This window comes from Triplophysa rosa, linkage group LG16 (genome assembly GCF_024868665.1).
Source record: "Triplophysa rosa linkage group LG16, Trosa_1v2, whole genome shotgun sequence".
NCBI classification, from domain to species: Eukaryota; Metazoa; Chordata; class Actinopteri; order Cypriniformes; family Nemacheilidae; genus Triplophysa; species Triplophysa rosa.
Window position 1 is genome coordinate 7,021,944 of NC_079905.1, and position 14,742 is coordinate 7,036,685.

Consider the following 14,742-nt stretch of genomic DNA (forward strand, 5'->3'; position numbering starts at 1 on the left):
ACAAATACGTCACCGGAATTGCGTCATTTGCGCTTTTTATTTGCATTATTTCCTTGTAGTCCTGAAATAGGCGAATTCTTTCATTCTTTTAGAAATGTGTATAGCTTTATTTTTTTCTCGTTGTTTTAGAACATTATTAATGTTTTTTCCCTCATGTTTACCCAATCTCGGGCTGTGATTTGTAACCACTGGATGGCAGCATTGGGTTAGTTTTCGCTGCTGAATGAGCCTGTTAAATATTCGTACATTTCTAAGTTTAAAACAAAACCACGACTATAGGAGTGCATGTCACATTGAGTTGTTAAAATACGGTAATGTATTTTAAAGTAATGACAGGCTGATCAGGAGGATCCAGTAAATACACGGAAGAACACTGCAACCACATGGGGGCTGTACTGTGTGTGGGTACTACTATAAGGAGGTACTACTATACATGGCTATAAATCACGATGAGCTTTAACCATTTTTTAAGTAAAATTGTTTCAGTTTTTTTATTTATTTGGTTGTTTGTTCGTTCAATGTGCAACTTGAATATTGAATATTTTTGGTATCGGGTAGAAAATGTTGCAAGGGACGCAGTCTGTGCTTTAGGAATCTCTTAAATGATGTATCTGGAACATCTGTTTGGAGAACAACATCTCTCTTTTCTCTCCAGTGGTATCTAGAACATTGCAACTATATTGATTGTTTAACATCCCACAGTCTTTCCTGAGCGTGAGTCCTCCTTTCCTCCCTCTTCTGCGGGGTGGGGTGCTAATCTGCCTGCATGGGGTGGCCATGACATTTACCCAGGAATTATGGCAACATAATAAACTCTTAATCAAAGAGGCAATGACTTCTGCTATGAGATCAGGCGAGTAGAGTGAGATGAGAGGGTGCATTTTGAGTAAAAAGAGAGTTTACATAGTTTATATAGACTCACAACTATGCTTATACTAATGCAGTTTACATGTTTAATGATCAATTTACATATCTGTTTATGGGACACAATAATTCCATTCCTGTCTGTGATGGCACAGCTGTTTTAAACCAGACTACACTTCAGAATTTAGACTTGTGTTAGACTCGTCTCCTTAGCATTACCAATCTGCCAACATGGGGTGTATTCCAATGGTGTAAAATAATGCAGCAGCTTGATCAAAGAAGAGGGTGCCAGCCATTTGGAAAGCACTTCAAGTTTAAGAAAAGCAAAGAACTCCACTTTAAAGTTGAAGTGATGCAATCTTCTTGAAATCAGCCCTGCAAGTGCTAATACAAATGACATGAGCAAAGTTTGTGTCTCGAATTTAAATACCGAGGGATATCCATATGTGAAATATGCATACGGTCGGTGTATCCTCCGCCCAAAAAGTGTGTCTATTTTAATGAGTTGAAATCATTTGGCAATAATTAATAAGACGTTAATATTTCATATCTCATCACTCTTAAGCCCAGCTGGGTCCTGCCTCTGACTAACCAGTGATTGACAGCCCGCAGTCTCTCTACTGTAACCATGGTGACACCTGGTCTCTCATGGACTCAAGACTTGGAGACTTTAATTGGAGTTTACTGAACTGAATCAGAGTTTGTAGTATTAGAGCAGCATGAATAGATTCTAAATTATTATTAAAATAAAAGAAAGTCAAGGAAAAGATTTGAATGGGTTAACAAGGGAACAAAGTTTGTCTGTCAGAAGTGTGCGAGCATGTGTGTGTGACAGCAAAAGAAGAGTATGATGGAAAGTCTGATGTCATGAGGGTTGTCATGGCGATATAGATGGAAGGGAAGATGGAATGGTGATGTGGTTTTAACGCTTGTGATGATTGGATGGTGTAATCTGTACCTGTATGTTGTAATGTATGCTGGTGTGTCAGGAAGGATTCTTGCTTTAATATTAATAGATGCTAATGTGTGTAAAGCAGAAACTCATGCATGCTGGGTAACACAGGACCAGTCTGTGTTGGTGTGACAGCATCACTATATTGCTCTCTAGAAAACTGTAAAATCTCACGGACGTGTAGGAGCATTACAGGTTATACACAAACACTCACTCTGTGTATATAATGATCTAAAATCAGGGTGTATATGAGACATGGTGTGACAGCAGGGTGCCAGGACTCTTCTGATGAACCAGTCACGCAAAGTTAGATGTAGAGAAGCTCTTTTCAAAGGTCACCTTCTTCACTCAATGAGGAGGGATCAGAAGAGGTAAAAGAATGGATTTTGAACAGAAGAGCGGAAGATGCAAAGAGAGAAGGCGTAATATGCATATAAAATACATTGTAGTTATGTTTTGTCAGATTTTGTTAAAGGTATAGTTTATGCCCCTCATGTTGTTCAAAACCTGTATGCGACTCTTTTTCTGTGGAATACAAAATAAGATACTTTGAGAAATGTGTGAAATGTATAAAATACACTTTTAGTTTTGCTATAAACATTTTACACAGCCACAATCAATGACATTTTTACAAAAAGGAAAAAAGGAATTTAAGGACAAGCCTCAGATCAAAAAATCAGAAGGACTCTGGACTGACCCTGGTCCAGTGTGCACCCTGATCAACACAACGCTTTGCCCGCTGCAGATTTTGGCTTTTAAATCTCATTACGTCCACTTCTGGCAGAGATGCGAGTCTGTGCGGATGCAAAGGGTGTTGTGTCAAGCAGGTGTGGCTACCGGAGGGGGTGTGACTGCTGTGAGGTTTGGTGGAGTGATCAAGGGCGATTTGGGGCGGAAATCTGGAGGGAGAGGATGCGTGTGTGTTCTGAGGATTAGAGAGAGAGATTGGCAAGGCACTTGGCATTACACTCTCACTGGGGTACATTGCACACGATGTGAAAAGGGGTTGCAGGGAGGGTTAGAAAATGAAGACCCCACGGTGTAGCTGTGGCTACTTGTGTGAAGTATGCTTTGTAAAAAGACTTTTTTGGTGCTGTGCTGCATTTACATTTTACATTTACACACTTGGCAGACGCTTTTATCCAAAACAATTTACATTGCATTGTATTATACATTTGTGAAATCCCCTGGAATCAAACCCATGACCTTGGTGTTGCTAGCGCCATGCTCTAACCACTGAGCCACAGGAAAGCTTGACATCATGGAGTTCACTCATGTGATGATGGCACTGAGATTAAAAACTTTGCATTATGCACGTGTGTGATCTGACACATGCCTGTGGGTCTGTTAGGATTTATTTAGGTTACATTTTTTATGGGCTGTATTGTTAATGCGTTGTGGCATACTAAGACACTACAGTGTATTCTGTATAGTCTCTCTTATAAAAATCGGGTGCATAGGAAAAGATGTATTATGTCTCACTTAGATTGCTAAAAATAGATACACTGTAAAGGTTTTTTGCTGCATGCCCTATATTTTTAGTACAATCAAATTGGCTTTTTAAACATAGACTTCAACAATTTAAAATTTAAATGTTTGACATTACTTCAACACATTACAACGCGCAAAAGCAATTTGAATTTATTTAAAAAAATTACAGCAACTCTATACTGGTCAACTTGTAAAGCCAATTTGATTGTACTCAAACATTTAAGGCAGCAAAATTTTCAATCTATCAAACTAATCCACCATAGCTAAATGGGCAATAGTTTATCTATGAAATCCATGCTTACAACTTGAAGTTATATGGGGACAACTAACAACAGTGCAAAAAAGAACAAAAATTGACCGCTCACCGTAATGACGCCGTCTTTAAATTATAGTGCAGACAGAACCAAGAGGAAGGTTTTCTGACTGAATTATACATGAACATAATATGTGACAGCTCGGTTATAATGTATGAAGCTTGCATAGCTTTTTAACTTTAAAACACACAATTTTTGTCCCTAGGCATTTCCTCCAAGGCTAATGACTTAAAAGCAGTTGAATGGCTTCTCTGTAAAAAAACAAGTTTCTAGAACTTTACAATAAAACATTTTCAGGCATTATAGGATGCCATTTTTGGTGACTGTATATTTTACAGTTTATGTTATTTATGTTTATACAGTGAGGGAAATAATTATTTGATCCACTGCTGATTTTGTAAGTTTGCCTGCTTACAAAGAAATGAAGGGTCTATAAAAAAATCTGGGGAAAAAATGTTATATAAAGGTTATAAATTGATTTGCATTTCAGTGAAGTAAGTATTTGATCCCCGAGAAAAAATAACTTTGTACTTGGTGGAGAAACCCTTGTTGGCAAGCACAGAGGTCAGACATTTCTGATAGTTGGTCACCAGGTTTGCACATGTGTCAGGATACATTTAGTCCACTCCTCTGTCAATCTTTAAGGTTTCTTGGCTGTCGCTCAGCAAATTGTAGTTTTAGCCTCCTTCACAGATTATCTATAGGACTAGGGTCTAGAGATCACATTTAATGTGCTTCTCCTTAAGCCACTCGTTGGTTGTCTTGGCAATATGTTTTGGGTCTTTGTCATGTTAAAGGCTCATCCATGACCCATCTTCAGTGACCTAGTTAAGGGGAGTAGGTTCTCGTCCAAGATTTTGCGGTACACTGGCCCGTCCCTCAGCCCCTCAATGCGGTGAAGTCACCCTGTACCCGTAGCAGAGATAAAAAGCTCTAAAGCATAATGTTTCCAACACTGTGCTTCTCTGTAGGGATGGTGTTCTTGGGTTCATAGTCAGCATTTCTCTCCCTCCGAAAACAGGAGTCAATTTTGGTCTCACGGCACTTTCGCCAAAGCCTTTTCTGAATCATTTTGATGTTCATTGTCAATCTTCAGACGAGCCAGACGGGTCTTCTTTGGCAGGAGGACCATGCGGGTGCTTCAGGATTTCAATCTATTGTGGCATAGTGTGTTACCAATGGTTTTTTTGCTAACTGTGGTCCCAACTGTCTTGAAATCATTAACAAGCTTCTTCCGTGTAGTTCTGGGCTGATCTGTAACCTTTCTCATGATCATCTTTACCCCATTGGGGAAATCTTGCAGGGAGCTCCAGACCAAGGGCAATTGATAGTTATTTAGTATTTCTTCTATTTCCAAATAATCGCACCAACAGTTGTCTCCTTCTCACCAACAGTTGTCTCCTTCTCACCAAGCTTCTGTCTGTAGCCTATTCAAGGTTTGTGCAGGTCTCCAATCTTGTCCCTGACATCCTTTGAAACCTATTTGGTCTGGACCATGGTGGTGGAGAGGTTGAAATGGAAGATACAGATTCTGTTGGCAGGCATCTTTTATATACATAACAAGCTGATTTAGGAGTACTTTCTTAAAGTGACAGGACTAATCTGTGGTCCATATAGGCACATAACCAAACTGTGGAGCCAGAATTCTTGCTGGTTGGTAGGGGATCAAATACTTATTTTACTGACTGAAATGCAAATCAATTTATAACCTTTATATAACATTTTCCCCCTGATTTTTTATATTCTGCCTCTATCAGTTAAAATAAACCTACCATATAAATGAAGACCCTTCATTTCTTTGTAAGCAGGCAAACTTTCAAAATCAGCAGGGGATCAAATAATTATTTCCCTCACTGTATATGTATGTCAATATATTTTCTGCTACATAATAAACATTTTTCTCTCACATATGGTAAAGTAACAATTAACGGATGGGCAGGTATTTACTTTATACATTACAAACTTACTTTATACATTTACTTTAAATGATCTTTTCCCATTCAATTCGCAACTTATGCTGACAAGCGAAATGTCCACTATGCTTGCGTTTCCTAAGAAAAACATAGGCCTACACAAGAGGGAGATGACAACACACAGAAAAAAAACATGCGACTTTTCCACAATGTAGTAAGGCTGTAGAAACAGGGTTTGAGGTCATTTCATTCTAATGTAGCATCTCCATCCGCTCACACACGCTCTTCCTTCATAAGCCAGTGAGCTTTAACTCATGCAACATTAATGCCTCGCTTTATTCCCCTCACTTACAGAGAGAGAGTGAAATGTCAACCATTGTCAGCATCTATTCATCCTTCCATCTCCGCTGTTTTCTCTCGCTCTCTTCTCTAATGCACAGAAGTCAGCACAGCGTATCCTTACAGAGTTTTGCCGTCGGCCTGATGTATTTGCAATTTCCACTTCCATTAAACCAACATTGTCGACTTAAGTCAGATAATGCTGACGACACTTAAATAAACACACCGATGATGACTGTAATGACCGGCTTTGTAAAACAGAATGAATCAATCAATTAGTTGTTGTGGTCAAATTACAGGTGAAGTTCAGACATAATAGACTTCTGAAATGCCAAGAGAGCTGACTGCTTTCAATCATTTTAATACCAACGGCATAGTCAATTATCTCATTTACATTCTTTTCCATCGAATGAGATCTTGTATCAAATTCATTTTCTACTCCATTATGTAACTGTGTATCTCTGTAATTTAAAATGTGTTGGATGAGATGTATACACTTTTAAACCAAAACAAATGAAAACAAATAGATTATATCAAATGGGTTTTATTCTTTAAATACACAAATGATTGAACACTGCGTTTTATTACACAGAAGTATAAGGCCCTACTCATGATAATATGAAAATGTACTTGTTTCACTTTTCAAGTTCCTTTGTACATCTGTCACGTTCCTAGCATCCCAGCAGCACTGAAGCCACTGGATGAAAGACAGCCAGCCAGTTCAAGGGTCAAATGATCCCTCCTGCCTTTTCGAGCAGCGTAGCAAGAACAGTTTTAAGGGTTGCGACCTCATTCAGGGATGGGCTCCTCAAATTGGAAAATATCGTCATCGAAGAGATCTTCAGGGAGCTCCTCATCTCCATCAGCGAAGAAGGTGGGAAATGGTGGGCTCTTGTTCTTCTCCAACCGATTTGGCAGAATTGAGTCCCTCACCTAATTGGTCAAACACAAGCAACATTTAAACGACTATGTCAAGACCTCTTCACGTTTAATACATTAAAATCCATTAAACCTTACATGATACGACAATAAAAATTCTAGTTTTTATTATTTATGTTGCCTTTCTCACATCTCGGGCTTTTCAGTAAATAATTGTAGACGAAGGTACTACAACTATGATGTCATCTCTTGCTGAATGAAGTCAAACTCTTCATTCAGCAAGGCTCTTATTTTGATGATGAACGTGTGCATGCAAACAAACTCAACAAGATGAAATGCTGACTACAAATAATCAATTTAATGACGCACTCAGCACACGCAACCACCTACCCGTTTTGACAAAAATGAGTAACTCGGCACAAGCGCGTGCTAGTGTGCCAAGGTCAGTGCTGTCATGAACAGTACAGTAAGCTCTTATTTTAGCTAAATGGTGCTGAAAGTGAAGACAGCAGCAGAAAAGGACGAAAGAGAGACTTTTCTCAGATGTAAAAGATGACCTTGCGTCCACCTTCGAAAAGCAATTCTACCTGAGAACAAGTGCCTGACACTTTGCATACTTGACAAAGAGTGTGTGTGTTATACCTTAACCAGACAGTTGCGGTGGCCGGGTACAGATCCGTTGACATATAGAACGTTATATTTGGTGTTGACTCTCCACACCTGTCGAAGAGAAGAACTTTTTCACATCATGCATCATCATCATCATCACACTGACACCAGGTGACTTTATAAAAGATGCTTCCTCAGCACACCTCATCTTAAAGTAAATCATATGGCCCAGCTGAGCTTTGAAGTCGTGCTCACCGTGTACTCGATACATCTTAATGTGATAAATGTAATTTATATAGCCATCACAATGTGGATGTGACAAAACCTGCAATGCAGTGTGTAAACTGCATAGTGCACTGCAGAACAGAATCAATCCGGAGATTTGATGGTATACTCAATGGACAAATTAAACAGGCAAATCATCATATTGTGAACGCATTACGACACATTTATATGCAAACAGATAATGATTTTGATATTGAACAGACTCGCAGTGCAGTTTGCAGTACCTTTAAGCCATGAGTTGTGTCGTAAACGTTTCCCATCCTGCCCGGCATCTTCTTTCCTTTGAAAACTTTGGCTGGGTCCTGGGGGGAAAGAGACGGGTTACTTAACTCATCCATCCTTACCCATTAACCATTCAAAGGGATGCAGGTCGCACTTAAACCGATAGAGCAAAAGGTCTCGTGAGAGGCTGTACTGGACATTTATTTGAAATGACTGATGTGAAACCTTGAAAGTGGAGAGTGCCGGGACGGTATATCTGAAAATGTGCAGTGTGAGAGACAGATTGCACTATGTGGTCCTGAGAAGGAATTTCATTAATTCATGGCATGGATTGAACTCCAACCTCCCATGTTGCAACTGCTCGAGATATTCATGAGAAAAACTCCACAGGGAAAAAAACACCATTTGCTACAGCAGGAGACATCTAAAATGAAAAACAGAAATAAACTCAAACACTTACCCCTCCCGGTCCCAAGGAGCCTGGCCTCCTGTGCGTCTTAGTTTGTCCATGGGAAGCAGGTTGACCTTTGAACCCCCAGCGCTTCATCACACCCTGAAAACCCTTTCCAATACTACAAAAAATAAAAACGATTATCATCAACATTATCATCGAATAATAGGGGGAAGTTAAAGGCAGGATAACACGCTATGTCATGCATTCGGACTTCTTTACACTGTTGAACGATCTGGCTTCTCATGCTTAACATGGTCAACTTGTTCAAAAACGAGTTGGACGTATGACGTAGTATTTCTGTGCTTGTTACACTTGTTTCAGAAAGTTTTTTATAAGTCTGGATCCGTGTTTCGTAACAGGGATCCTATTCCTTTTATTGGGCAATTCTCCCAGAAAAGCACGCCCACGGCAAGGCGAAAGAAATAGCCCACCAACCAATGAGCGATAGGAAGACCCGCTTATCAAGATCGGGCCTGCAGCTGCAGTTCGTTACTCTTACCACGGCAGTGATGTATGTTATATAAGCGGTGGATATAATGCTGGATTTGGAGATCGTTTGAAACTGATAGATGGAGCAGTCCTAGTGCTAAAACATGCCGGACATGAACTGCGCACGGCTAGTCAAACGAAGTCATATGCCTGTGATTTGTTGGCAATCGGCGCATACATGCATAATGTAAACAACATGAAGGGATAATGCGATGATATTGTGTGCTCGTGCTGTAGTTCCGTCCCCCCTGCCTGCCTCCAGCAGCTCGTCTTTTTCCGGAAATAATCATACAGCTGTATCTCTTTTATAAATTTGATCAAACTCTTCGAAGATACGACGTACGCAATACCACTATATATATATGTACTCAAGATTAATATGAGACTGGCAGAAACTGCGTGTGTTATCCCACCTTTAAAACATTTCTACGAGTTACAATAGTATTATGTCCTACAGTTTGAAACACCTTCATGTTTCTTTGGTTTCCCTAAAAACTTTCTTTCAGATATAATTAAGTGATCAAGTGTAAATCTGCACGGAGAGAAAATCTGAAGGATCTGAAGTGGCTCTAAACCAGCACTGGCCTCTCTCTGTGAGATTCACACACTCATTTGAGGAGAGGATAAGGCGCTTGAAATAAGATGGAAAGTGGAAGGGAGGATCAAGGAGTGGAAGAGAAGACAGGACTCAATATAATAAGAATACCTGGAGCAGTGTTTGATTCCCAGGGAACACAAATACTCATCAAATGTATAGCTTGAATGCACTGCATTTTACATTTACTTTTACCCAAAGCGACTTACAAAGGAGGTAAACAATAGAAGCAAGGAAATATGATTGTCTGAATCAAACCCAAGATCACGGTGTTATGTCAACTAGCTGACCTATAGGAATATATTTGACTCACGTTTTGGCTGTTATGTCCACATACTGGCCTGGGCGGAAGTGAGCTGCATAGAGAGGAGTTCCTAGAAAAACAAACAGACAAAAGAATGTGACAGATCCTGTGGTTATTTTCTTGCAATTATGTCAATATGGGTATGTTGCTAAAAATCTTTATCTGGCAATAAATTAATATTTCGGAAAAGTGAGAGAACCTGGTTTGATGATAGCGTTGTCCGTCACACAAAACGTGGTGAGCTTCTGTTTGGGTGGAACTCCTGCATTCCGGAATATTTCTAAATATCCCTCCGTCCTCTGAGAAAGAGACAGATTGACTTTCAGTTACAGCAATGAGATTTATCTACCATCTTATAATCTTACTCCTAAAAAGATGAAAAGATCGCAAAGAGAATACATTCAATTTCAACAGTCCTGCTGTGTTTGGAGAGTTGATTGATTGAATCCTGAAAGACTGAAGCGTCAGACTGAAGGTCAGGAGTCAGGACAATTGCAGCACTTTATGTCAGCTGTCACATAGACATATAAAGACTACAAAACAGTCACACTGACCTAGACTGTTTGTCCAAGAAAGGGACAAAACAGCATTGGTCTCTAAAGGGAAATCCCTGCTGTTTTCTATTAACAAAATAAACGTCTTTCCAGGAAAGATGAGAGAGAGACAGAGAGAGAGAGAGAGAGAGAGAGAGAGACAGAGAGAGAGTGGAGAGGCAGAGAGAGAGAGAGAGGAGAGAGAGACAGAGAGAGAGAGACAGGAGAGAGAGAGAGATGAGACAGAGACGAGACAGAGACAGAGACAGAGAGAGACAGAGACAGAGACAGGAGACAGAGACAGAGAGAGAGAGAGGAGAGAAGAGAGAGAGAGAATATTTCTGGACAGCACCATTATGGGCACATCTGCTTTGCTGCTGTTGTGTATTTATCAAAAAACCAAGTAACAGTTGTATATGAAAAAAACTGATATTTTATTGCATATTGTGATGAAAGTGAGTTCAAATTCTGGGACAAAATTAAAACATTTTATTTAACCAGAAAGTTTAAGGAATTTAAGGTAAAAGTAAAATTAGTGTAGTTTAAAAAGAATATTAAAATTCTTCGATTTGAAATGCTGAGTTGTCCGAACCACAAGCAGGCTTCCCTTTTTTTTAACCTCCTCCTCCTCCTGCCTCCTCCCTCCGCTACGCCTGCAGCGCGCACACACACACACAAACACAAGCACACACACACACACACACACACACACACACACACACACACACACACACACACACACACACACACACACACACACACACGCACGAATGTCTGGTTTACTATCTCCGTGGGGACAGTCCATAGGCGTAATGAGTTGTATACTGTAGAAACTGTATATTTTATCCCCTATCCCTAACCCAACCCCTAAACCTAAAGATCATAGAACACTTTTTGCATTTTTAGATTTAAAAAAAATATTGTGCTGTACAATTTATACGCTTTTTTGCCCATGGGGACCTCAATTTTGGTCCCCACGGTGACACGAGTCCCCATGTGTTGGTGTGCGTTCAGGTTTAGGTCCCCACCGGGATATACACGCACGCACGCACGCCTGAGGGACTCTATACGAGCTTTCTCTATACAAGCAAAAGAGCTTGAGTCAATTACCCTGGTCCACCTCAACGAGGTCAAGGATCTCAGGAAAGGTTTGTTATGAGGTCTAGAGAGCGTGCTGACAAGGGCAGTCCTATTAATAAAACGTTACAATACTTCTTACATGAAATGGAGAGACGTTCTTTCCTCCCACAATCAGAGCTGCTGTGCGCCCATCAAACTCTTCTTTGGACAGGTGTTTAACCACATGACAATCCTGCACCTAAGAAAGAGAAAGCGTTGGTTAAATGCATTTTCCGAATTCTTGATCCTACCCTGCTAAACGTACAGAGCCAGGTAAGTCATTTAAAAGTTTTAAACATGTCACCTTTAGTTAAAATATAGTGTGACCTTAAACCTTTACTTTAAATGCTGATGCTTTAGTTTTACAATAACTTGAGACAACAGTGATAAGATTTTAAATAACTGCACCTGCAGCATGGTGACCACGTGCCTCTCTCCAGATTTGGTCCAGACAGGCAGCATTCCAAGTTTGACTGCCACAAGGCCAACTCTCCGACTCCCTGAGATAATTAAAATTATTCAGCGTCACAATGTATGTGGCTTGTTCAATTCATGCATGGTTAGTTCACGTTCTTAATCTAACTTTGTGTAAAAATGTGGGGGCTGTTAAACAATCATGACGGATACCACTGGACATGGAGGTCATGTAGGGGGTAATCAAACAAACAGAACATTTGCATACTGTGAACAATATACAGACAGCACAAAACAGTATGAATATTTTCCCACCTTCTGCCCATTCGTGTCTGGGCCAGGGTTCGTCCTTGAGCGGGTTAAGTTTGTCCGTAATCTGCTGTTTGTATTCCTCCCCAAATGTCTTTTTTAGAAAAGATGCATTATCTTCTGTCAGGTGCTCATCCCACCAGGTGTCTGTCTTATGTGTCCTTACACACTGAACGACTGGAGCTCTGCTGAAGGTACACAAAAAGAGAAATGCATCATGGGAACTGTCACGTTCTTTATACTAATAATAACCACGGCAAAATGTGACACTAAATTCAAAGAGATTAAGAATTCAGTAGATAATTTAAAAGAAAAATAAATATTGTACATTAATAAGTAGTGTTTAAATATATAGCTTTTCTTCTACAGATGTCTTCCACAAACGGTTACTGTCACAATCTGTTTGTACTGTCCATCAAATCTGCCTGATAAAACTTTACAAAAACCATAATAATATGCATCAAAACGCCATGCTTTAAAATGTGTTATATGTGAATTACAATATTTAAGAAATAGACAAACTGAATTTAAATGCCTCTTAAGTTGAGCTCCAGCACGACAGATGATTACTGGCGCCGCTTTTAGTAAAGAATCGCCAAGTCTTATAATCCTACAGGTTAACGTTATCATTTTGTTATTTACAATTATGAAACAATTCGACAAATTAGAGCTCAAAACATTAAGCTAGAAAGCATCATTGTGTCAGACATGCCAGTCTCGTGTTTGTCCTTTCGAAGAATGTCATTCCCTTTACTTCCGGTGTAACACAGAAAAGTGTCCGTCCCTCTGACGCAGTTGAGTTCAACGTTCCTATGTGTAGTTCCAATGCAGTGTTTGTATTATTCCTACTAAATATTATTTACCTTTATTAAATGTATCTTTATTTCAGCAGTTTTTTAAAGTAAGAATTAAGAAAGCATATAATTTGCACCTAATTCGGAATTTTCCTAATCGAGTTTTTCTGTAAATCACTGCAAGCTCTCACAGTAAGGTTCCATTTGCTTACATTAGGTAAAGGGATAGTTCACCAAAAATGAAAATGATGTCATCATTTACTCACTCTGTTGTCATTTCGAACCTGTATGACTTTCTTTCTTCTGCAGAACACAAAAGAAGATATTTTGAAGAATGTTGTTGACCGAACAGCGGTGGCACCCATAGACCCATATTTTAGGTACACAAAACCAATGCAAGTGAATGGCTGCCATCGCTGTTCGGTCAACAACATTTTTCTAAATATCTTCCTTTGTGTTCTGCGGAAGAAAGAAAGTCATACAGGTTGGAAATGACAAGAGGGTGAGTAAATGATGACAGAATTTTCATTTTTGGGTGAACTATCACAATTGAAGTGAAGTGAAAGTGACCTATTAGTCAGATATGGTGACCCATACCCGAAATGTGACCTCTGCTTTTAACCCATCCAGAGAGTAGTGAACACACGCACAGCAAGTGGTGAACACATGTACACCCGGTGCAGTGGGCAGCTATCACTGCAGCACCCGGGGAGCAAGTAGAGGTAAGGTGCCTTGCTCAAGTGCACCTCAGTCATTACCCGCCGGCCCTGGGAACTGTATTATTTAACATGAATAGGATCTCTACAGCAATTTTTACTATAGTTATTTTTTTAATTCACAAATATATTTTAAAAAGTTGTTACCGTTAGGCCTACATTAGGGAATGCACAATGAAGTGACATGCTCATGTAACATGAACAGACATTGAACACTATTGGTATTAACTAACATTAACAAAGACTAAAAAAAGCTGTAAAATAAGTTGCTCATTGATTGTTTATGTTTGTATACACTAATATTAATTAATAGTACATTATTGTAAGTCTGAATGTACAACCTGCCTATTTTTAACCAAAATGATGAAATCAGACCAGCTGCTGAAAAGGGTTCATATAAAACAGGGATCTAAGATGAACCTCACTGACAACTTCACTTACCTTTTACCTTTACCTTCACTTGACTTTTTTAAAAGCGATGCTGACTGAATCCTACCCATAATTCCCCAGCTCCCTTGCCCTGCCAGCTGTCACAGCTGCCCTACCAGATGCTACTTCCTTTACTTCGCCAGCTACCATGCCTGATGCTTGGTACACCACCCTGCCAATTGGCTTTTCCTCCATCCCACCGGTTTCTGCATCAATCCTGCCAGCTGCCCAATCCACTCTCACTGCTACCAGTGGCACTACATGTTTCACCTCAGGTGCCCGAGAAGCATTCGGTATGTACAGATTTAAGCATCATGTGGGATTTCCTTTCAGACGTCAGGTCAAACTGACCACAGGGAGGTTTCAGCGCTCTATAAAAATGGTCTGTGTAGTGGTACACAGCTTTTTATTCAATATCAGATTATTAAACCTATATAAAATGTACAATTTAAGAATGAATTTGACGTACTCATGTGCACATACAAACAGTTAACTTTAAAAATCTGTCTCTGTAGTATATTTACTGCAGTTGTAGTGTGTAGATGTGATAAAGGTGTAAATTAGATAATCTCTTTCTCTTCATAGCCCCTGGTTTTGTCCTGTTGATCCGGGTGTTAAATTATTCATGTAGGAGGTAATTAAAAGGCTGCATGCATTTGAGAAAAGTGTGTGTACAGTATGTTTGTGTGTTTAAACGTCAAAGATTCCTCTGACTCAC

General features: G+C 39.6%; 1 protein-coding gene across 2 annotated transcripts; it reads right to left on the reverse strand.

Moving 5' to 3' along the window:
- Positions 1 to 6,339: 6,339 nt before the first annotated feature.
- mrpl3 (mitochondrial ribosomal protein L3) lies at positions 6,340 to 12,843 on the reverse strand. Of its 2 annotated transcripts, none has more exons than XM_057354660.1 (10): positions 12,621 to 12,843; positions 12,092 to 12,270; positions 11,771 to 11,862; positions 11,463 to 11,561; positions 9,910 to 10,009; positions 9,720 to 9,780; positions 8,329 to 8,440; positions 7,871 to 7,948; positions 7,395 to 7,472; positions 6,340 to 6,806 (listed from the first exon to the last, which is right to left on the reverse strand). In XM_057354660.1, the coding sequence occupies exons 1-10, from the start codon at positions 12,713 to 12,715 to the stop codon at positions 6,663 to 6,665; spliced, it is 1,038 nt and encodes a 345-aa protein (XP_057210643.1). In that variant the 5' UTR covers positions 12,716 to 12,843; the 3' UTR covers positions 6,340 to 6,662. The 2 variants fall into 2 exon arrangements, with proteins under 2 accessions (XP_057210643.1, XP_057210642.1); XM_057354659.1 differs by having other exon boundaries at positions 6,341 to 6,806; positions 12,092 to 12,273.
- Between the last annotated feature and the right edge of the window lie 1,899 nt (positions 12,844 to 14,742).